At 53.9% G+C, this 22,115-nt stretch overlaps 2 protein-coding genes across 2 annotated transcripts; both read left to right on the top strand.

Moving 5' to 3' along the window:
• The first annotated feature begins 378 nt into the window (after positions 1-378).
• On the top strand, positions 379-1,695 carry LOC118643439 (phosphofurin acidic cluster sorting protein 2-like). Its single transcript, XM_036281516.1, has one exon. The coding sequence runs from the start codon at positions 379-381 to the stop codon at positions 1,693-1,695; it is 1,317 nt and encodes a 438-aa protein (XP_036137409.1).
• Positions 1,696-11,964: 10,269 nt separating this feature from the next.
• GADD45G (growth arrest and DNA damage inducible gamma) lies at positions 11,965-13,530 on the top strand. The gene is made up of 4 exons (XM_036281517.1): positions 11,965-12,118; positions 12,370-12,471; positions 12,586-12,799; positions 12,884-13,530. The coding sequence occupies exons 1-4, from the start codon at positions 12,066-12,068 to the stop codon at positions 12,992-12,994; spliced, it is 480 nt and encodes a 159-aa protein (XP_036137410.1). The 5' UTR covers positions 11,965-12,065; the 3' UTR covers positions 12,995-13,530.
• The last annotated feature ends 8,585 nt before the right edge of the window (positions 13,531-22,115 follow it).

The raw sequence follows: 22,115 nt of genomic DNA, 5'->3' as shown, positions 1-22,115 counted from the left end.
GAATGGGAAAAGCCTCTGTGTTCCCATATTAGATGGGATGTGTAGTCAGAAATCCCAGGGGTGACAGTATTAATATAGGAGGTGCTGTCCACCCTCTGCTCAGAAAATGACCCGAGACACTAATGTCTTCACCATCCCTCACCTCCAATTCTACTTCCCTGCCAAGAACCATTTCTCTTCTGCATTTACTCCTGTCCCACTTCTTCCACAAGTCACTGAGTGCATGGGGTCTGAGCTGCAGCACCAACCCACCTGGCAGCTCATGAACTGTCTCTGACAGCATGTTCCTCCTCTGTGCCACCCCAGGGGGAGACCTCACCAACCCCGAATAGAAATGAGACCTGTATGACGCAGGCAGCTGCAGCTTCACCATCATCCATGGGTCTGGCCGGTGCCCCCCTCACTCTCAACACGCCAGTGCCCGTGAACCTGTTTGCTGCCGGGAAGGTGGACGTCTCCAGCCCCAGCTACGTGCCCAGGTGGTGCAGCCTGATATTGAAGAGACTAGTGGTGTTCAAGGAGCTGGAGAAGGAGCTCATGTCCGTGGTGATTGCTGCTAAGGTGCACGGCTCCAAGCACATCCTGCGGTCCCGCGAGATTGTGCTGCCTCCCAGTGGAGAAGTAGAGACCGACCTGGTCCTGACCCTGTCACTGCCGCACCCCCACTGTTTAAAGGGAGAAAAGAACAATGTACAGATTATGTTGCAGCAGAGGAAGGACAGGAGCACCCGGGGCTACAAGACGCTGGCCACAGGCGCCATCCACCTGGCCGAGGTGGTACAGCGTGCCCCTGAGGGGGACCACGTGCTGAGCCTCTGCAGCAGTGTGCAGGAGGCCTCCCAGAAGGTCGCCGAGGTCTGGATCTTGTCCCTGTCCAGCCAGCCCATCGGCCAGGAGGACAGCACCATGCAGGCCGGCCCCAAGTCCACGCATAACTGCTCCAAGGAGGAGAATGAGAGCCTCTCGTCTGAGAAGGAGGCCAGAGATACTGCTGTGCACGGGCCGGACCTGGACCAGGACAACCTCAGCGTGGGGAAGCCCAAGAAACAGCATCAATCAACAGAAAGAGTGACGTCCATGACGGAGCAAGAAAACTTCAAACAGAGGATTGTGGCTCAGCTGCGTAAGTTCAAAGTGTTGGAGGAGGTCCTGCACACGGAGCAGGACCCTGCAGAGCACGTCCCGAGGGTGCAGGAGGACCTGGGCCTTTCGTATAAAATGCTGGACAACCCCAGCGACAGTGGCCCCAACATGAAGGACCATGACGGTGTCCCCAGCACCCCGAAGCCCAAGCTTAGGCCTTACCTCAAAGGCTCGTCGCACTGCAGCTCCCACACAGAGCTCGGGAGCATCCACAGCAGCCAGAGCCAGCAGGAGCCTCTGAGCCCCGCCGATATTCCCGAGAAGATACGGGCCCCGGGCAGACAGCCAAGCGACAGTGTCTCCAGCTCCATGGCCAACAGCACCACCATCCCCGGGGAGCAGCTGGCACAGCCCGAGGACAGCCTGGAGGCTAAGTCCTCAGCCCTGGACGTGTTCAGCGAGAAGCGGCCGTTCAGCAGGTGCATCACCAAGACCAAGTCCCTCGTCATCCTGTCCAGCTGGTCTGAGGGGAAGCAGGACTTCTGCTGGGGACGGAGCCCCGTCAGAGCCTGCAGCGCGTCATCATTGACGGCGTGGAGGGGAACGATGTGAAGTTCTTCCAGCTGGCAGCCCGCTGGCCCTCCCACATCAAGCACTTCCCCATGTGCATCTTCGGACCCTCCCAGTCCACCTTCTAGCCCTGCCCTCGCCCTGCCATGGCCGAGCCCAGGAGGGCCCAGCCCTGGTCCCCAGCTGCCCGCCAGCCACGTGGCCCCAGCACCACCCACTTGGGCTTCCCAGTCAACTCCATCCTCACAGGAGAAAAACCCTTTATTTTCATAACCTATTGAGTTAAAATAAAATATATTTTAAATAAAATGTAATAAAACGGTGTTGAAGTGAAGTGACATGAAATGTAACTGACCGTCGAGTGCTCATTCCAGCAGCCGTGAGCACACTCACAGCCTTTCAGGACCGTCCGTCATCACGACCCCGCTCTAGGTCAGAGCCTGTCCCCCGACAAAGCCAGCCCCTGCCTCAGTCCTGCTCACCCTCCCCTCAGCCCCTCACAACCTGGTCTCCGTCCCGGGGTGTCCTGCTGTGGGTGTTCACGGGAGTGACGTCAGCGCACCCGCGCACTGCCCAGGGCACGAGGCTGCGGTGGTTCACTTCCAGTAAAGACAATCTTTATTGAGAGGTAGAGTCCCTAAGAGACAAAGATTATGTGTAAAAGTAGAAGCCCCAGGAATGAATATATGATGACGGGGAGGGGACCACTGTGAGGACTGTGACGGAAGCGTTGGGAGCCCGGGCGGTGGGGTCTCAGAGAACCTTTACCACCCCCTCGTCCTGCATGGTCCGTGTGTACACTTTCTGCCCTGCATGTTATAAACAGGTTAGAATCTGTGTGTCCCTTTAACAGGAATCGATTAAGTAATGAAGTTTTTTTTAAGGTTTTAGACATGAATAAAGCTTGTTAGTAAAATAAGGATTTAGATATGAACAAGTAGGAGATACACTCCTTCCTTCTCCCAAGAAATAATGGCCATGAGCACGAGGTTCCCGGTTCTCAGTTCTGTCTGTCTCAGGGCCGCAGTGGGGGAGGGGTGTCAGGGCTGCGCTATCTCCAACCTGATGTCCCCCCAGGAGGACACAGCACAGTCAGTCGTGTTCTCTTGTTCATTCTCAGTGACTGTCACAGACTCAGCGACGTTTCCAGTTCACGGCTCCGTCGCTCCGTTGCTGTGACTGACAGCCCTCCCCGGAGGCTGCGGCAGGGAAGGTCTGTGTGGGGCAGTGCCAGGCAGTGGGCTCCAGGTCTTGGCTGTGTGCACGCGGGGCAGGGAGGCCTCGTTCAATGCTCACCACACTCCCCGCACCCCGAGCCCTGAGGCATCCACTCCGGAGCTGGCAGCCTCTTCCGATTCCAGGGCTCAGACAGAGAACACTCTGCAGAATCTGAAGTGAACCTCTGCACCCTGAGCTTGAGCCCCGTGAGCCTCCTGACATTGTAGTTTCAAAATATTTCAGGTTTGTTGGATGCCGTGGCCCGAGTCCTGTGGGAATGGAGGGCAGGCGTCCAGCGTGCTCTGGCAGGTGACACAGGGACTTGAATTGTCGGGACTTGTTCAGCAGGACATCAGGACAGCTGCAGGTTCTCTCAAGTGAGCTCGAGTAAGACACAGGGATGGTCCCGGGGCCCCAGCTGCGTGATGGAGGCATGGGGTGAGCTCAGCGCAGGGTCTGACGTGCAGACAGGGACCTGTGTGCCTCGTGACCTAACCCTCTGGTGAAGCGGGATCCCCTTTTGCAGATGAGGACACTGGTGTAGAAGTGGTCTAACAGGTCTAACAGGAGGGCAGGGCTCAGCAGGAGTGACCCTGAGCCCCTTTGCTGGGAGAGACTCTGCTCCCCAGTTGACATGGGAGGGATCCATGCTAGGGTGTTCGCTCCCGGGTGAACCTACTAATCCAGGAGCCATGTTAAGACATGCTGAGCGCTGGGGACAGCAGAGGTGGTTGGACTGGATGGGGAAGGAGGGCGGAGCAGTGGGGCAGCACCTGGGCCCAGGGTGGGAATGTTTCCTCACCCATGGATTCCAGAGTCACCACGGACAGGACAGGGTCCCCTCTGGCTTCCTCCTCTGTCCTCACTTCCCAGGTGAGCACACCTCCTCCTGTGGGGGCTGAGACTCTGGGAGGGTATGGCTAAATAGGGTGTCCTGGTGAAAAGGGGTTGTCCTGACTGTTTCCAGGACAACAGGAGGGGCTGGGCCGGCCGTCTGGCCTGGACACACAAAGCATCCCAAAGGGTGGAGTGATTCCCTGTCCTCGGGGCCTGCATCCTGCTGTGAGCTTTTCTAGTACAGTGGGAAATACCCTCCTGTCTCCGTCTGGGCTATGTTTAGCAATATTTAGGTTCAATGTGTCCCAGGGAATGGTGATAATCCCCTGCCTGTTGTGAATCAGGGGAGGGTGTGAAGGGAATAGTCCCAGCTACTGGCAGCGCCCAGGAGCTTGTGTCTGCGGCAGCCTGGTCTCCAGGGAAACGCAGATCGTCCTGGTCCGTGTCCTCCTGGGCTGCAGAGACTGGCCGCTCACCGCTCGGCGCTCCTCACTGCGGGGAGCAAGACTCGCTTCAGGCTGGAGAGCCCGGCAGACTCCACCTTGATCAGAAGGCTTCGAACAGGGGCCCAGGACCAGAATGACTGGAGGTGCGCAGACACCAGCCTGCGAGGTGCGCCATCCCCGCGGCGCCTGGGCCCCCTGAGAACCCTGGACTGTCACACAAACCCCAGTCCGGGGCCAGCGGGCCAGGGAAGGGGCCTGAACTCTTCAAGTGTTGATGTCACTGAAGAGATGTGGGCACTGTTTCCAGCAAAAGGAGACTGAGAAAGGTGCCCCGTGGCTGTGCCAGCCCCGGCTCCCTGTGCGGGAAGGACGTTGTGGGCACCAGAGCGGCGCTGTGGTCTGGATGCTCATCCAGATCAGGTTTCCGGAGCGCGGCTCGTGGACTCAGGAGAGCACCCCGTTCCAGGGAGACAGGAGGTACCACGCAGGCTCACTGCCAAATGGTTCAGGAAAAAATACACATTAGAGGAAGAAAGGAAAAGATAAATACAGTGAAATGGAAAATCTGGGTAAAGGGGGCATGCTGTACTTGCTACTTTCCGATGTCTGAAGTTTTGTGGAAATTAAACATTTAAAAGACCCCAAGACACAGGACTGTAGGTGAAGGCTGTCTCACTCACAGCGACAGTCTGGGTGTGGCGCCATCAAGGGGGCGGGGCTCCACCAGGTCAGGGGGCGCCCAGGCCCCTCCCCTAAGGCTGCCTCTTTCCACTTGCATGGGTCCCCACTACTCTGCAGGGAGGGACAGGGGTCGGCAGGAGACAACCAGACAGGAAGTGCAGTGGCCGCTCACACTGGCTGGAGCTGGTGACTGGTGGTCGGAAGGCACACCCGGCAGGGCACATGGCAGTCATCCATGCCCTCACATTTCCACGGCTCCCGGAGGCTTCCTGAGCACCTCAAACTTCCCACCCTGCCCTGTGATGCCATCTGTGCCCACACTTGGCAGCATGCTCGGAATGTTGCCTTGTGGGTCCCTGCAACTTTCCATGTGCCTCCGTGAGTTTGTGAGAAAACATCATCTGTGTGTGTCAAGTGGCTGATGAGCAGAGGTCAGAGCACAGAGGACGTGGGGAGACTCAGAGCACCCCTGGTTTGACAGGAAAGCAAGTGTGTCTGAGTCACGGGATCCCTGCGTGGCTGAGTGCTGCAGAGCTGTGTCTCAGGGGAGCTGCTCAGCGGGAAGCCCGGGTCCTGTGCAGTGTGGTTCGATTCCAGGGTCTGCGTGAGGTGGCCAGGGCCCCAGCTCCGCCATGGGCTGTGTCACCTGTTCCTACGGCTGACAGGGAGTGTTCCCTGGGGTGGTTGGCCCTGCTCCCTGCTGTTGGCAGCTCATACTGTGTGCCCACCAGGGGCACCCTCCAGGGGCAGCCTCCAGACCGGCTGCCTTGTCAGAGGCTGCCCATTGATGGACTCATTGCTACCAGGGCTGCTGTGTCTGGCATTAACGTTTGTGTGGGACCAGAGCCTGCGGCTTCCTGGGAACACGATGACTTTATTTTATTTATTTATTTATTTTCCTTTATTGATTTTAGAGAGAGGGAGAGAGAGATAAAAACATCAATGAGAGAGAAACATCGATCAGCTGCCTCCTGCATGCCCCCCCGCCACTGGCGATTGGGCCCACAACCTGGGCATGTGCCCTGACCAGGAATCGAACTGGTGACCTCTTGGTGCATGGGTCAACGCTCAACCACTGAGCCACACCAGGCAGACTTCCTTCATCATTTTTACCCAGTCCCCAACCCTCCCCTCTAGCAACCATCAGTCTGTTCTCTGTGTCTGTGAGTCTGTTTCTATTTTGTTTATTCTGTTTTCAGATTCCACATATAAGCAAATTCATACAGTACTTGTCTCTCACTGTCTGACTTATTTTACTTAGCATAACACCCTCTAGGTCTATCCCTGCTGAAGCAAATGGTAAGATTTCATGCTTTTTAATGGCAAGTAACATTCCACGGTACATGTCTCATGACTTCTTTATCCACTTGTCCATTGATGGGCACTCGAGTTGCTTCCAAATCTTAGCTAATTCCTCCAACTCTGTTCTTCTTTCTCAAGATTGCTGTTGCTATTTGGGGTGTTTTAGTGGTTGCATACAAATTTTTGGATTATTTGTTCTAGTTCTAGGAAAAACACCATTGATATTTTGATAGGAATGGTGTTGACTCTATAGATTGCTTTGGGTAATATCGACATCTTATCTACGTTAATTCTTCCAATTCGTGAGCATCATGTATACTTCCATTTATTTGTATCTTCTTCAAATTCTTTAAGGTCTTACAAGTTTCCAAGTGTAGGTCTTTTACCTCCTTGTCTTACACTTTAAATCCTGCACTAGCTTTTTGCTTAAGGGCAAAGTTAAGTAAGCAACAGAACCCAGCACTGAACCCTGTTCTGCAAACTGTAACCTCAACAACACACTGCCTTTCCTGGCTCTTTATATACTTACTTTAATTTATCTTCCAGAACACAGAGTAGACCTTTCAGTTAGAAAGTTCTGCTAATTTGTTATATGCTATAGGTTAATGTTTTCAGAAAAATGGCCACAGTATCTCAGCTGACTGTACGCTGTTAGAAAAGAAAGTTTATCCAAACTCAAATGCCTGCAGTGGCCAGGCAGGGGCTAAATGAGCCAGCAGGCCAAATGCTACATTTGGGATATGTCTCGGGTGACCCACTCCATCTTACACAAACCAACAAGTAGCCCTGAATTTGTAAGCTGTCTCAAGACATTGCCCACCAAACAAAACCCAAATGTGGGCCCAATGGTGACCAAGTGTGACCTTTAGAAACTCCCTGTGAGGTTCATGAAGAGCAAAGGACTAATCTTCATTTCACAGGGGGGAAACCGAGGCTCGGAAGACAGGCACGTGACCCAGCCTCGAAGATCAGCATATCTGTGGCTTTTCAGGGGTTTCCAGCCTATGACATGTGTCACAATCAGTTCTCACTATGGCAGAGAAAGGACCAAGTGCATGAATGACTTGTACCCACCCCATTTCGGGAATGTCACTGAGCTCATGGGGCCGTGTCACACGCTAAGCCATTTGCTCTTTCCATGGTTCCTGTCCGTGCGGGGACGGGCCACGGACGCCTGACTTCTGCTAGGTGGGGATTGCCCTTTTCAGCTTCCTGTTTCCTGCCTCATCTAAAGCCTCTCCATCTGCAGACCTGACATTTTCACAGAGTGGGGGCGTGGCGGTGGGTGGGTCACCTTACTGTGTCTGTTCAACTTTGGGACACATATGAGTTGGCGCTGCTGGGTTCTAAGTATAAAATGTATATCTTGCACAAAGATTTGGTTTCTTTTGAGTTAATGTACTATTGTCACTGATTCATTGCTGTCCACCCCCCACCCATGAGATTTTTGGAAAAAAAACAAAAACACTCTTTTTGAAACCCAAGGAAGCCTGTCCTGCCTGAGAAGGGGCTGGCAAAGGGGCGGGGTGAGGGGGGACAGCGATGCCCTAACCGCTGAGAAAGGGCCGACCCGATGCTCCTGACCCCGCACCGAAGCGGGACCGGCCCTCTGAATCTGGGGCGCACACAAAGCTTGCCCTATTTGAGTGCATCCTGTGAGCACATGGCCCTTCACTTTGCTTTTTGAACTTCAGTTCTTTTCAAACATTGCAAATAGAAAGGTCCACAGGGGACGAGCAGGTTGGTTGTGTAAATGAACGAAGCGACAGGGGTCCTCAAAAAGGCGCGTGAGGACTGCGGTGAACTGCGAAACACTGCCCAGTGGGGTGCCAAGGCCTCCCTTTCAGCCCATGGTTACTGTGCTGTGTGGGGGTAGTGGTGACCCGGGCCGCTGGCCAAGTCTCATTGGCCAAGAGAAGCACCTATGCAGGTTCCATGTGAAAGCTGCTTCTGCCTGTGGGGAGGACGCGGAATCTTCCTGAGACGCCCCATCGTCCAAGGGCATGCAGATGACATGGAGCTCTGAGCCCCCCTGTGCCCTGCAGCCCCTGGCGAGGCTGTGGGTATCCGAAATGAACCTGCTGCGTGCACCCTCTGAAAGCGATAACCTGAGTCATGACAACAGGGACTGTCTCATACAGTTGATTACGCACTTAAAGCCCGTTCCTTTTCACACCAACATCCACAGACTCTCGGCCACTGTTTCAAGCAGGCAGTGAGAGTCACCAAAAAGTGCATCTCCAAGAATGTGTGACCAAAACAGTGTCATTGTGAACATTTCCAAAGGCTTTAAAACTGGGGCCTCTCTGAGGATGCCTCTTTAATAGGGCACCATCACTGCATTCCTAAGGTTCAGGGGAAGGTTTCAGGGGCACTCATGGGGAGCTTGGGGTAACAACAGTCTCCTAGACAAGGGGCTCCAGCAATGCTGTTTGGGAGCATGGTCGCATTATTATGAGTGGAAAGGCTGAGTAGTCTTTCCACTGGGAGTGGGGTACTTGGGGTACCACTGGAATAAGCATTTCTGGAATCCCCTAGGGGAGGATTCGAGGTGGTAGAAAAATTTATTTCCATGCAGTTACATCCATTCAATAGAGCTAGAAGCAGAGTCCAGAGTTTCCTTCCATGTTGGGGTCGGTCCAGCATCAGGCCAGCTGCAGTCCATTCGTGCGCTGTGTGTGGGGTCCGCACGGCTGGGGGTCATGTGTGGCAATGCAGAAGGGCACCACCAACCCAGAGTCACACAAGTGCTAAGAGTCCCAAGAGCACACGAGAGTGAATTCCTGCCCTGGCCGGTTTGGCTCAGCAGTTAAAGCACCTGCTCAAGGACCAAAGGGTTTCACTCAGGTCCAAGTCCCTGTCGAGGGCATGTACCTGGGTTGCAGGTTTGATCCCTGGCCCCCATCAGGGTTGTGCAGGAGGCAACCAATCGATGTGTCTCTCTCACACTAATGTTTCTCTCTCTCTCTCTCCCTCCTCCCTTCCACTCTATCTAAAAAAGTCAATGGAAAAATGTCCTCAGGTAAGGATTAACCAAAACAAACAAACAAACAAAAAAACAACAACAGAGAGTGCAAGGGATAAGGGACTAAATATCCTAAATGTCATGCCCTTGCAGTGGCCACGTCCACTCTGTCCAAGTATCTCTGCCCCAAGTATGACTGACAGCAAGTTCCCTATGTCACCCCAACTCTGCTGGACATGCATCTGTCTTCCTTTTCACCAGTTCCCGGGGACTGTAAAGCTGTAGTTTCAGGCGAATCTGTCCAAATGACGTGTCTATATTGGCGATCCTCCCCCTTTGACCTTTCCTGTTATTGATAACTAGGTCAATGACAACAACGTCAGCCTCACAGCCAAGCAAGTGAGCTGTTCACCCTTGTCCACAGTCTCCTGTCTCCTGGCAGGTGAAGGTAACTGGGGTGGGGCAGTCTCTTCCGTTCCCCTCCCATCGTCGGGGGCAAGTGGCCAGTCCCAGACACAGCAGCTTGTGCGTTTGTCCAAATCGCTGGGGAGGGGTTGAAGAGCCAGCCTGACCTCCGGAGAAAATGTTGCTTTCCTAATTGAGAGGAAGACACTGGGGCCATTTGGACTGACCTAGTAAACCCACGTGAAGTCATATGCTACGTCAGAAAGGTGGTTTCCCTGCAATGGAATACCTTACACGTAAGCAGAGTAGAACAGCCCCGGGGGGTGTCCGTCAGCTGCTTCCGGGGTCTGGCTCAGTGCTTCTGGAAATGCAGACCTTGGGGCGCTCTCAGTCTGTCCAGTGGCCTGCTGGGGGCTGAGGCCTGGAATGCAGGCCGATTTCTGATGTTATAAATGGGGGGGGGGGTGCTAAGATGTCAAATAAGTCTTATTTGCAGCATTTCCTGGGGATCTGGAACAAATGCATTTAAAAAGAATAATACCTAGGTCTCAATTACTTAAACAGATCCAATCAAGCCATCATTTTATATACCAACCACCAAGTAAGGGAGGGAGGGAGGGAGGGAGGGAGGAAGAAAAGAAAAAAAGAAACTATAGCAAATAAACGCAGCAAGATGCTGCCTTGCTCCAGAGAGGATGACAGACACATGGAGCTTCAGGAATGTTAGGTGAACAGAACACCCACTTGGAATGGGAGAGGTGGCCTGATTTTGCCGCTATCCTCTGCCAGTGAGCCACCGGGGGGCGCCAGCCGCCAGCTCACTGAGTTATTTTTCATCTCTCTCTCCGGCCGAAAGGTCTGTCTGGGCTTCCAGGAAAGCCCCGGCCCGCCCACCGTCCTGCCCAGTCTCCAAGGCCTGGGCTAGCTAGAAAAGCAGTGGTCGATGAAGTGCACCCCAGCGCGCTTCTGTGTAGCACAGAGAGCTGCAGACACCAAAAGTGAGCCAACAGCCTGAAATGCTGGAGGTCCAAGAACGGTCACATCACTGCAGTGTCTCTTAAACTCTCTCAAGGTCTCTTCCAGTTTTATTCTAATTATTACTGGGAAACAGATTTTTAACACATGCATATTTAAACAAGTAAAAAATCTAAAGAGCATACAAATATGGACTCTTTTTCGTCCCCACCTCCTCCCCCGTGGGTTTTGCAGCCCTTACCCTGACTTCTATCGATGGGTAGTTTGGACGGGGCTCAGCGGACCCTGACAGGGTCACCCGGTGACTGGAGGGCGAGAGGCCAATCCCTCAACCCTTCTCCGCCCCCCCCCCCAACACACACACACCTGAGGCCAATGGAAACAGGGAAGTGAAGAGGATCTTCCAGGGCCTGTAGATGGCGCTCCGGGAAAGGGATTCCAAAACCCCTCTCCCAAGCTCCTGGGGACTGGAACCCGGGTCCTGGCGAAGCGCACCTGGTGCAGTAGCCTAGTGTTCTTTTCAACTCCCGAGGCTGCTCCACAAGCTTGCGAGGACCGGCTGGGGCGGAATTACTAGCAAAGGAGCCTGGGGGGGGGGGGGGGGCAGAGGGGCGTCTACAGTAGGATCTCACCCAAGGGCGCAGAAGCGGCACGAGGACCAGACCCCCACGCTCCAGGCAGCTCGGCGACCTTCACGCGCAGCGCCGCCCTGCCCACCCCACCCGACGGCAGGTGGACAGTGTCGCTGTGAAGAGAAAGCCTCAATTGTCCCTCCTGCAAGACACCACACGCCAGACCTCCATTATTGTGCGCCTTCCATAGAAATGCAAACGAGCCGCGTGCGCCGGCCACAATCTGCTCGGGCTCCCGGCTTCCCGCAGCACTCCACCAGGGCGCCAGGGGCTTGACGAGGACCTTCCAGCGCCTTAGCGTCGCGACTTTGAGCTGCACTGAGGCCTCGCCGGCGTGCACGGAGCTTAAGTGTCAGCTGGAGGGTCTTGCCCCCAGATCTTTGCAAGCTTAAAGCCAAGGTTGCGCGTTTTTACTTTTAAGTTTATTTTCAAAGTAACATTCTCCTAAACTCCAAATTAAAAGTAAAGACAAAAATAGAAAGATGGCAACAGAGATAAATGCAAACTAAATCCTTTAGATTCTCCAAAAGTGCATTTCAAAAATTGCACAGTCGTATTCGCAAACAGGGTTTTAAAATATAACTTTTCCTTTTAAGGACTTGGAAAAAAAAAAGGGCGAGATGAAATCTGCAGGCTCACAGTCTGCCTAGTAACACCCCGACAAAAGCGGCAGATTTGAGGCATTGTCATCCCCCGCAGCCCTCCCCACGTGGCCTTCTGGCACGAGCCACCGCCGCCGCCTCATTTGCATCAGAAAGCGTGCTCCGGCCAATGGGCGCGCAGCTTCGCGCCAGCTGGCGGTGCTTGCGGTCCGGCCTATATAAGTGCGCGCAGCAGCGCTCTGGCCAATTCGCTGGCTGTGCGCGCACCGGGGAGTGCTGCAGCCTTCCCCGTGCTCTGGGTCCGCTCCGCCAGCTCCTCGTGGATATCTAGCTGCTTGCCGACCTCACTATGACTCTGGAAGAAATCCGCGGCCAGGACACGGTCCCTGAAAGCACAGCCAGGTGGGTCTGCGCCGGGTACCAGACATCTGGGTGCGCGGGGAGCGTCGCCTGGCAGTGACCTCGGCTGGTCGGGCGAGAGACTGTTGGCTGGGGAGCCGGGCGGGAGCCCGCTGGCTGGGGAGCCCGGCAGAGGGTATGTTGGTAGTCCTCTCAGGTGTGTCTCTGGGCTGGGGCGCCGGGGCCTCGTTTCCGCGGTTGGGGACCTGCCTGGGTTCTGCCATCCCTCGCTCACGGTGCCCGCTCGTTCGCAGGATGCAGGGCGCCGGGAAAGCGCTGCAAGAGCTCCTGCTGTCTGCGCAGCGCCAGGGCTGCCTCACCGCCGGCGTCTACGAGTCCGCCAAAGTCCTTAATGTGTGAGTATAAACGCGGCTCGCGTGGGGTGACTGGAGACCGGGCAGCGGCGGGGAGACCCGAGCGGCACTCGGGCTTGTCGCCTTGACCTCATCACTCCCTCCTTGCCCGCGCAGGGACCCCGACAACGTCACCTTCTGCGTGCTGGCCGCCGACGAGGAGGACGAGGGCGACATTGCGCTGCAGATCCACTTCACGCTGATCCAGGCGTTCTGCTGCGAGAACGATATCGACATCGTGCGTGTGGGCGACGTGCAGCGGCTGGCGGCCATCGTGGGCGCCGGCGACGAGGCGGGCACCCCGGGAGACCTTCACTGCATCCTCATTTCGGTGAGTGCACCCCTTGCTCCCCTGCCCCCAGCCCCGGGTTGGCGCCAGGTGGCCAACCTGGTTGACTCTGCGCTCTTCCCGCAGAACCCCAATGAGGATGCATGGAAGGACCCCGCCTTGGAAAAGCTCAGCCTGTTCTGCGAAGAGAGCCGCAGCGTCAATGACTGGGTTCCCAGTATCACCCTCCCCGAGTGACAGCCCAGCTGGGGTCCTTGGTCTGATCGATGTGGAGACGCCCCGGGGCGCCTAGCGCGGGGCTGGCTCTGTGGACACGCCCTCGGAGGGCGCCGGAGTTCGGCGTGGAGACTGGCGAGCGGGGGCGCGTGGAGAGCCGCAAGGAGGCACGGTCCCCTCTAAGGAGGGGGCAGGGGCAGGGGCAGGCTGGCCCCGAGCCCAGGACTCTACAAGTGTGGGGAGGCTGCTCGCCCAAGAAGGCCAGAGGCGGGACATTGGCTGGGTGCTGGGAAGGACGGACTGGCCAGGCCGGCGTGACTCAGCAGCCTGCGCTGTGGGCTGGAAGCCCGGGAAACGCGAGGCTAAGCGGCCCGGACTCGCCGTCACTGGAGCTCTTATGGACCTAACAGTCTGCACTACTGTTTCAAAGCGGATCCCGGCGATGCTTCGTTTTCTAAAGGATTATGCTGCTGCAGCTTTGAGTTTACAATAAACTTACTGAAACAAACTTATTCTCTTTATTGAGGGTAGGGGGTCCTCTCTGAGAAGGAGATGGTCAGCAGGCTTGCCGATGATTGCTGAAACGCACGGAGCTGGATAGCACCTGTTCCGTCTCCTGTCTGGGCTGAATGACAGGCTCCCAGGGAGCTGGAAGTGGGGGAAGGGACGCTGCCCAGGAGTTAGGGCAGGACTTGAGCCCTACTCCTATTTTCCTCCTTTTAGGAAGATTTTTAAATTTGCAAGACGGGAGCATACTCGAGATAAGACATCTGTGTGCAGCAGCTAAAGGCTGACCAACCGCGCTGATAACAGCAGCCTCCCTCTCCCTCCCCTTCCTCTTTTCTCCCCTCCCCCTCCCCTTGACAGCTGCTTATCGGAACAGCCTGCAGGAGGCGAGGCGGCCTTCCTGCACAATGAGCACTGCCTTGTGCGGACTTTGCCCTTTGTGGTTCCTGAGGTTGGCGGCAGCCTGCTCTCCGGAACCTTTTCCTCTTAAAGGAATGGCACTGCAAAGTCACCAAGGTATTAACATCGACTATCGCAGATGACACGATGGCTGCATTTAAGCATGAGTCATCGCTTTGTCATGGCTGTGATAGAAAAAAAGATCTGAGCAAAAATGAGAAGGCATCGTGTATACAAAGAGGGGTGAGCAAGTCTCCTGAGTGCTCTGCTATTCTGAGTGTTCTCTGCCCACATCACAGGAGGAGACTGGTAATTCACAGCCCCATTTAAAGACATACAGGAACCCTGGCCGGTTTGGCTCAGTGGTCGGAGCGACGGGCTGCGGTCCAGAGAGACCCGGGTTCGGTTCCCACGAAGGCCATGTACCTCGGTTGCAGTTTATGTCTGGTCATGGGGGTGGCAACCTCTGGGTGTGTCCCTTTCACGTCCATGTTTTTGTCTCTCTTCCTCTCTCCCACTCCCACTCTATCTGAACAAAAAATGTTAAAAGGTCCTCGGGTAAGGATAAAAGAAAAAAAAAAGACATGGGAGAATAAGAATTTCAATCTTTTCAGCAAAGGCTGACTTTGAGAAGGACCCAGGGGAAAATGTCCCAAGTAAATCTTTTTTTATTAGACCAATATGAGCTAATTCACCCTGCTGATGAGCAGCTTTCGGAGGGGACAGACACAGGGCTGGCGTTCTGCGAACAGGCTGCCTGCGGCCACCAAGACTTCTGGGCTGGGGCGGTGGGTGGGCTGTTTGTCTCCAGAGGGAATCTGACTGATTTAGCAGCAGCTCCAGGTGGCTGTTTTGCCTTATTGGGTGCCGCTTTTTAATTTGCCTCCAAGTCATGGGAGGGTTCTCTGGACCATAGGACTGTAGGACTTGGCTTATTCTTCCTGGAATGACAGCATCGTGTTTCACATATATCAGCTCTTAAAAAACATTCCTCCTTCAATAAGATAGAATGAAACACTCCAGCTGTGCTTGTGCCCATGTTTCATTATTATGTTACCTATTTGCTGCTCAAGAAACCTGAGTTTCCTAGCAGAGGCCGAACCTTTCAAGTTCCTTTGCCACAGCAAACATCTGTGGCGCATACTAGGAGTATATTGACAGAACATTGCCCATAGCTGTTGGCAGCCCTTAAGAAACTTGCTTTCGTAGATTAGAACGTACAGCAAGGGCATCTGATGGAGCCCCAGGGGTAGGAGAATTTGCCAGAGAACAAATGCATGCTGGACACAGTGCCAGCCCCAATTTTTTTTTTTTTTTTTTTTTGGATGAACAGGCATTTAATGTTATTAAAATGAAATATCTCAGAGGACAGGTACTAAAATGCACGGTGCTTATAAATACATGGTTGCATTCAGACTTGGACAACCCTAAGAAGCAATGCATAAGTAAGCTAATTATCACACGCATGTTGAGGTGACCATGTGGGCTGTTGGACATAGCCCTCGGCACCCAGAAAACGCTGATGAACATCCATGGCAGTGCTATATAAATGTTACTGGAGGCATTTGCTAATGACCACAGAACCTGAAGTGCACTGGTGAATTTGGGACCAGGGCTCTGGTTCCAGGGCTCAGCGTCACCTGCTGCCGGCCTACTGACATTGGAAGGAAGGTGACTTTGATAGGCTAACTTCGTAAGTTTATCAAAGTTCTGTGTCTTCTCTGTAGACATTCATTTGTTTGTATTCATTCATTCATTGTGTATTTTTTTTTTTTTTTTAAATAAAGAGTAAAGGTGCTTCTACAGCCATCGCCCCATTGTGGTGTGTCCCCTCTGACACTGTCTCCCTCTGGGGTGCACAGACCGTGTGCTATACTTCCACACTCTTCCAAACAGCTCTGCAGACCCTGCATTTGGTCACCTCTTGCTTCTTTTTACTAAGATTCTATTGCATGCCCCATGTCGCTCAAGGACCTTGGGGGCGGGGTCTTCCCAGAGGCAGGCCTGCCTGTGATGTGGTGAGGCAGTCTTCCTCACCTGGCTGCCAGCTGTTTGCACGCCTAAAGCAAACCATGCCTGCCCAGAGCAATGCGAGCTGGTGGGGCTCACCTTTTATTTCAAGGTGACCCTTGTCCCCATAAGGAGCAGGGCCTCTGTTCTCTCCCTGGTAAAATAAGAGGACAAAATGATGGCTTGTTTTACTTTCAAAGGCTGCAACTATGTGCTTTGTATTTAGTAAACCGTGAGCCCCAGTAGCACAAAGGCATTGTCACCAAGAACCACTTGCAAAAAAGTGAAAAAAACCCTGACAAGTTTGACTCAGCGGTTAGAGTGTCAGGCCATGACTGAAGGTTGTGGGTTCAATTCCAGTCAAGAGCATGTACCTGGGTTACAGGCTCGATCCCTGGCCCGGGCTGTGGTCATGCAGGAGGCAACCAATCGGTGTATCTCTCTCACATCCATGATTCTCTCTCTCTTCCTCCCCCTCTCTCTAAAAAAAATCAATGAAAAAATATCCTTGGGTGAGGAGTAACAGAAAAAAAGTTTTTCAGAAGAAAAGCAAAGCAAGACTGTAGGGTCAGCTTACCCAGCAGATGGTCATTTTTGAATTTTTCAGAATGTGTGAGATTTGCTGGGTTTTCCAAGCAGTCAGCCCCTGCATTCCTCCCTGGGGTGTGTCACATGCAAAGGTTGGAAGGGAATGGTCTTCCTCAGCTACTGAGGAGGGACTGTTGCTTAGGGGGCAATGAGGCAGGACTGGCCTGAGCCTTGAGTGGAGGCGGGGCTGCTGGGGACTGCAGGGTGCCCAGAGCTATGACGCACCTGGGTGCCTGTGCTAGAGCAAAGCGATGCTGTATCTCTGTAAGCAGCACTGTTTCTACGTATAGATCAAACATTCCATCCTTAACTTCCAGAACAACAGTGCTGGACAATTTACTTCTTTCAGCAAATAAGATGTACATGTAAAGCTCCCTTGAGACCTCCCTCCAGGCATGAGGGAGGCTGTGGCCAACTGCCATGGGTCGGGGGCCAGGGCTGCCTGGTGGAGACACATGCAGTGCTAAATGAGTCCCGCCCAGCAGGCTGCAGGGGTCTGAGAGCCTGAGTGAGCTGCGCCTGGAGAGCAAGGCACAGCCTGGGCCCTAGACGTGGCAGGGAGACAGGTTGTTCGTTCATGGTTGGCTCTTCCATTCACTGGTTCGCAGGCATTCACAGTTCAGGCATTTTCTAGGCAGGGACCTCTGATGAGATCCCGTGGCCTGGCCTCCAGGAAGGAGGCCGAGGATGCTCGGACAGTGCTCTGATGAGGCCTGGCCCCTGGGGTCACTCACTTGCCCCTAGAAAACTCAACCAGGAAGAAAAGGTAAGAGGGGAAAACCACTTTCCCTACGGACACTCAATGTCAGGAGAACCCACGGGCCACCTAACAAGTCCGTCTCCCGTGGCGGTGCTGGTCGGATGCACGCTCCCTGCCCGCGGCCTCTCCCCCTCCCCCCCAGCTATTTCCTTTCCACGGTTTCTCTCCAGTCCGTCTCTTCTCAGGCTGTGATCATCTGTGTCCTCCCAAGAATGTTTAGTGACTTCCCACTTCACACCAAACTGTGCTCCCCTTCCCCTCCCCCACTCCCCCTCCCCTGGGTGTCATTCCTTCCTTTCCCTTTGCCCTTTCCATCCGTAACTTCCAGAACAACTGTGCTCCCTCCCTCCCTTCTCTCCTCTTCCCTTCATTCCCGTTTTCCTCTCTCCTTTACCCTTCCTTCCACCCAAAATCATTGAGCTCTGCCTTGTCCAGGCCCTGGGGACACAGCCATGTATCCCATGTGGTGTCAGTAGCCTGGTACCCGGCTACGCTCTTCTAAGCTCTCTCACTCACCCTGTCCCTTCCCTGGGGCCCCAGCCATGCCCCCCTATTGCCTCTCCCCTTCACTCCTCAGACCCCAGCTTCTTGGAGGCAGAGCCCTCGCTCTGCCCTGGCTGAGCCTGAAGCCCACCCCTGCCCTAGGGCCTGGCCCAGAGCCCAGTCCGAGGGGCACGGTGCCCTCCGTCCTTCGAGGAGTCGGGGCCCTCGCCTCTAAAGTGGGCTCATGACAGTCTCAGGCCTATCCAGCTCCTGGACTCCTGCTCTTCATCTGCTCCTCTGTCCAGTCCACCTGTCACCTCTGGCCTGGGCCATGTGTGACCGGGCCCCCCGCAGCACAGGAACATCTACTTCAGTGCCTGGCGACAGGAAAGCTCCGGTCGAAGGAAGCCCTGGAGAAGTGGGGAGACGGCTAAGCTCTGGCTTTGACCCCAGCAGGCCCCTCCCTCACCTCTTGGTTTCCTCTCCATCTCGAAGGCCTTGGCCTGAATCCCTGGGTGTGACTGACAGAGGCCGGCACCTGGTAGCCTGCTCAGCTCAGGAGGAGAGGAACTCAGTGATCAGGACTACAGGGCGGGAGGGGGCTGCCTGCCACTCCCCTTGTTATCGGACAGGGGACCCGGCCCTGAGCGGGTCTGCTGAGGGCTGGCCAGGAATGTGTGGGTTCTTGACTTGATGCAGGAAAGATTTCGCAACACAAGTCCAGGTGACTTCTAGAGGACATTGATGAAAGCTGGGCCAGTGAAACAGGAAGGGCTGGGAAATGAGCCCAGGCGGGCTGCTGGCTCACGAAGAGGTCAGAGAAAAGGGGGTCTGGGGACAGGGTCAGGGCGTTTGCTGGGACGAGCTGCCACTGCCCACTGCTCCCTGGATGCAAGTCTCACGGGGACCCTTAGAGTCTAGGGGATGCTGCCTGTGGGGGGAGGGGAGGGGGAGGGAAAGGTACAGGCATGCCCTCCAGAGGAAGAGTGCATGCTGGACCTTCTTTTCAAGATTATTTTTGAATTAAATGTATTGGTATGGCATGGGTTAATAGGATCACATAAGTTTCAAGTGTACATTTTTATGATACAAATCTGGTTATTGCATTGTGTGCCCACCACCCAAAATTAAGCCATCTTCTGTCACCATCTATTAGTCCCCCATCCCCTTCCTTTCGGTAACCAGCACACTGCTGTGTGTCCACGGCTGCAGCTTTATGTCCCACGTGTGAGTGAATCATGGGGTCCTTAGGGTTTCTGGCTGACTTACGTTACTTAGCCTAATGCTCTCAAGGCCCATCCACGTTGTTGCCGAAGGCAGCAGTGCACGCTTTCTTAGGGCTGGCAGAATCCCACTGTGCACGTGCACCCCATCTTTATTCCATCCTCCGTCCCAGGGCACTCTGTCTGTCTCCACGTCCTGGCCACAGAGGACAATGCTATAGTGAGCACAGGGGTGCATAGGTCCTTGACAACACGTTTTCAAGTTGTTTAGGCAGATATCCAGAAGGGGCCTTGCAGAATATTATGCTGACTCTAGTGTTAACCTTTTGAGGAAACTGTACTGTTTTCCACAGGGGCTGTACCAGTCTACATTCCCACCAGCAGTGAGTGAGGGTTCCTTTTTCTTCACAACCTCTCCAACACTTGTCACTACCTGTCCTGTTGATGATAGCCATCCTAACTGGTGGTGTCTCATTGTAGATTTGGTTAGCATTTCCTTAATGCTAGTGAGGTTGAGCATCTTTTCATGTATCTGTTGGCTATTTGTATGTCTTCAGGTCCTCTTCACATTTTTAAATGGATTGTTTGTTTGGTGTTTAGTTTTATGTGTTATTTATATAGTGTTTTGGACAGTCAATCTTTGATGGAATTGTTGTTTGCAAATATCATGTCCCATTGGGTCAGCTGCCTCTTAGTTTGTTGCCTGTTTCTTTTGCTGTGCAGCTTTTTAGTTTGGTATCTGAGGGTTTTTAAAGGCTGGGAGTTTAGGGCAGTTCTTAGGGGAAGATCAATAGAATATTCATCAGCTTTATGCCAAAATGAGATTTTTTTTTCTCTTAACTTCATCTCTCCTTGGGTGTGGTTGGCACAAATAGCACCGGTTGGATTTCTGCTCTCTGTCTCCCTGAGTAGGGTGATTTAAGCTATTTCCTCTCTGGTTGGGGGTGAGATGTGTAAACCATGAACTCTCAAATGTTTTTTTTGTTTAGAGAAGAAAAAATGTTGAGACTCACTAGATGGCTGTAAACTGCTCGGCATTTAACTGTCTGTCTCAGTTTCCCTATCCCACTCATTCCGGCTCACTAGCCTGTCTCACCCCCAGATAGGCATCAAGCAAGGGGTGCAAAGTGAAAGCAGATGTGCGGCTGTGCTCACCAGGTCATAGTCCACTGCCCCTGCTGGGCCACTGAGCTTTGGGATAGGACACAGTGCTTCTGGGGACCCGCGTGGGCGGCCCCTCCTGTGGCTGTTCCTTACAAGAAGAGGCATTACTCCATCTCAGAAGGTGCTGCAACACAGGGAGTACGGCCTGGCCAGAAACGAGAGGCAGAACGCGTCGAGGACTCGCCTGGAACCTAGAGCCTAGTTACTTCTCTGCCTCTCTGGAGGGCAAGCTCCCTGGCACCGCTGTCTTCTACGCAAAACGGAGCGGCATTGGGACGGATGTGAAGAAATGGACCCTTGACACTGAGCTGAGAAAGTCAGGCTGCAAATCAGTGAAGATTGGAGGATGTTTCTCTCTGTTGGGGACACAGGAGCTCACAGAATCCTCTCTGAGATGAGCAGCTTTATGTTGGTAGAAATCCTATAAGTATCTCAGGAGAACCACCAGAACCCTGAGCCACCTTCCCCATCATGACCCAGGACAGGTGGCTCTCAGAACAGGGCGATGGGCCGCTGGTTGGATCTGCACCGTGTGATCCCCAGGCAGCTCACGGGGAAGCCCAGCTGACAGATGACACCAGAATGTGTCCTACTCATCCCAGTTGCTTCCAAGAAGCTGATGTCCCTCTGGCATGTCCTGTCCCAGCCTTGCTCCCCACCTGTGGAAAGCAGGGTTCCACCATCGCCCCTGGTGTTACCATGATGATGAGATTAAAGGCATGTTATCCTATTAAGTAATTAAAGTTAGTAATCAGTTGATCTGAAAGTAGGGAGATGTTATGCATGGGCCAAGCCTAGTCACATGAGCCCATAAAAAGCAGAGAGTTTTCTCTGGTTAGTTGTGGAAAAAAGGGAGTCATTCCCCCCGTCCCCTGTACCTGGTGTTTTTCCACACCAAGTCTTCAAATCTTCAATGCCTATTGGGTGCCCAACAACAATTCAATTCAATTCTGACTACCACAGGGTAAGGGCTTGGTCCCACAAGGCTGCCCCCACTAATACAGTGCCCAATCTACCCACTCTTCTGCATGGCCAACTACAATTTGGAGGTTCCCACATCCCCTCTCATGCTTGATAACTAGCTGGACCAACACATAGAACCCAGGAAAACAGTTTCCTTAGTAGATTAGGGGGGGCAGCTGAGGGAAGAGGGCCCAGGGCAGGTATGGGGGAGGGGCACGAAGTTTCCAGGCCATGCCTGGACATGTCACCCTCCCAGCACCTTGCTATGTTCACCAACCAGAAGCTCTCCGAAAATGGTTGGAGGTTTTTCTGGAGGTCCCAGGACTTATCCAGGAGTGAGGAGATCACTGGCCCCTGGTTACTGTGCTCTGTTGGCACCCTCTCTTCCCTCCCTGGAGGTTGGGGTCAGGCTGGAATTTTTAACCGTGTAATCCCATGGTTCTTCTGGGGACCAGCCCCAGTCTTGCAGCTATTTAGGGGTCTTCCAAAAGCCATCTCATCAGCAAAAGCTCGGTAATGGTCTGAAGGGGCTTGTTATGAAGAACAGGAGAGCGTTCCTCATCCTTATCACTCAGGATCTTACAAACATTTTAGAAGCTCTGAGCCAGGGACTATCCCTTGGGGCTTCTCCCAGGGAGCCGGCCACTGAGGCCCAGCTGTATGCAAATAAGGTCAGTGGGCCAGAGGGCACAGACTTCTCCAGTAGAAGAAACCGCAGGGAGAATGTGATTGGCAGAATGTGATGGGAATGAGGTCAACCTGCCCCTGTCGGACCTGCTAGTGTAGTACTGGAGGCAAAGCCCTTTTTCTCGTGGCTGCTCGTGGCTTCCTGTGCCCAGAGGAAGCACATCCATCCCCAGCCTCCTGCTGTGAGGACGGCAGGCCCATGCAAGGCAGGAAAGCGTGTCTCTCGCGGTCTGAAAGTTGTGGCCGGGACCAGTCAGTTGTAGGAACCTCGTTCAAAGGATGTAGAAGCTTTTTTCTTTTTTCCCCCAAAGTGGGCTCTGATCCTACAACCACTGGCCATTTCTTTATTTCATACCAA

The sequence above is a fragment of the Molossus molossus genome, unplaced genomic scaffold (assembly GCF_014108415.1).
Source record: "Molossus molossus isolate mMolMol1 unplaced genomic scaffold, mMolMol1.p scaffold_m16_p_36, whole genome shotgun sequence".
In the NCBI taxonomy this organism is placed as follows: domain Eukaryota; kingdom Metazoa; phylum Chordata; class Mammalia; order Chiroptera; family Molossidae; genus Molossus; species Molossus molossus.
The sequence above is the reverse complement of the archived record's forward strand: the minus strand, read 5'-3'. Positions and strand labels throughout refer to the sequence as shown.

Excerpts from the sequence above, each read along its gene's own strand:
- LOC118643439 (XM_036281516.1), top strand. The coding sequence starts at position 379 with ATGGGTCTGGCCGGTGCCCCCCTCACTCTCAACACGCCAGTGCCCGTG.
- GADD45G (XM_036281517.1), top strand. The coding sequence starts at position 12,066 with ATGACTCTGGAAGAAATCCGCGGCCAGGACACGGTCCCTGAAAGCACA. Across the intron at positions 12,472-12,585 it reads TCCGCCAAAGTCCTTAATGT|GGACCCCGACAACGTCACCT; the intron begins GTGAGTATAAAC and ends TTGCCCGCGCAG. Across the intron at positions 12,800-12,883 it reads TTCACTGCATCCTCATTTCG|AACCCCAATGAGGATGCATG; the intron begins GTGAGTGCACCC and ends CTCTTCCCGCAG.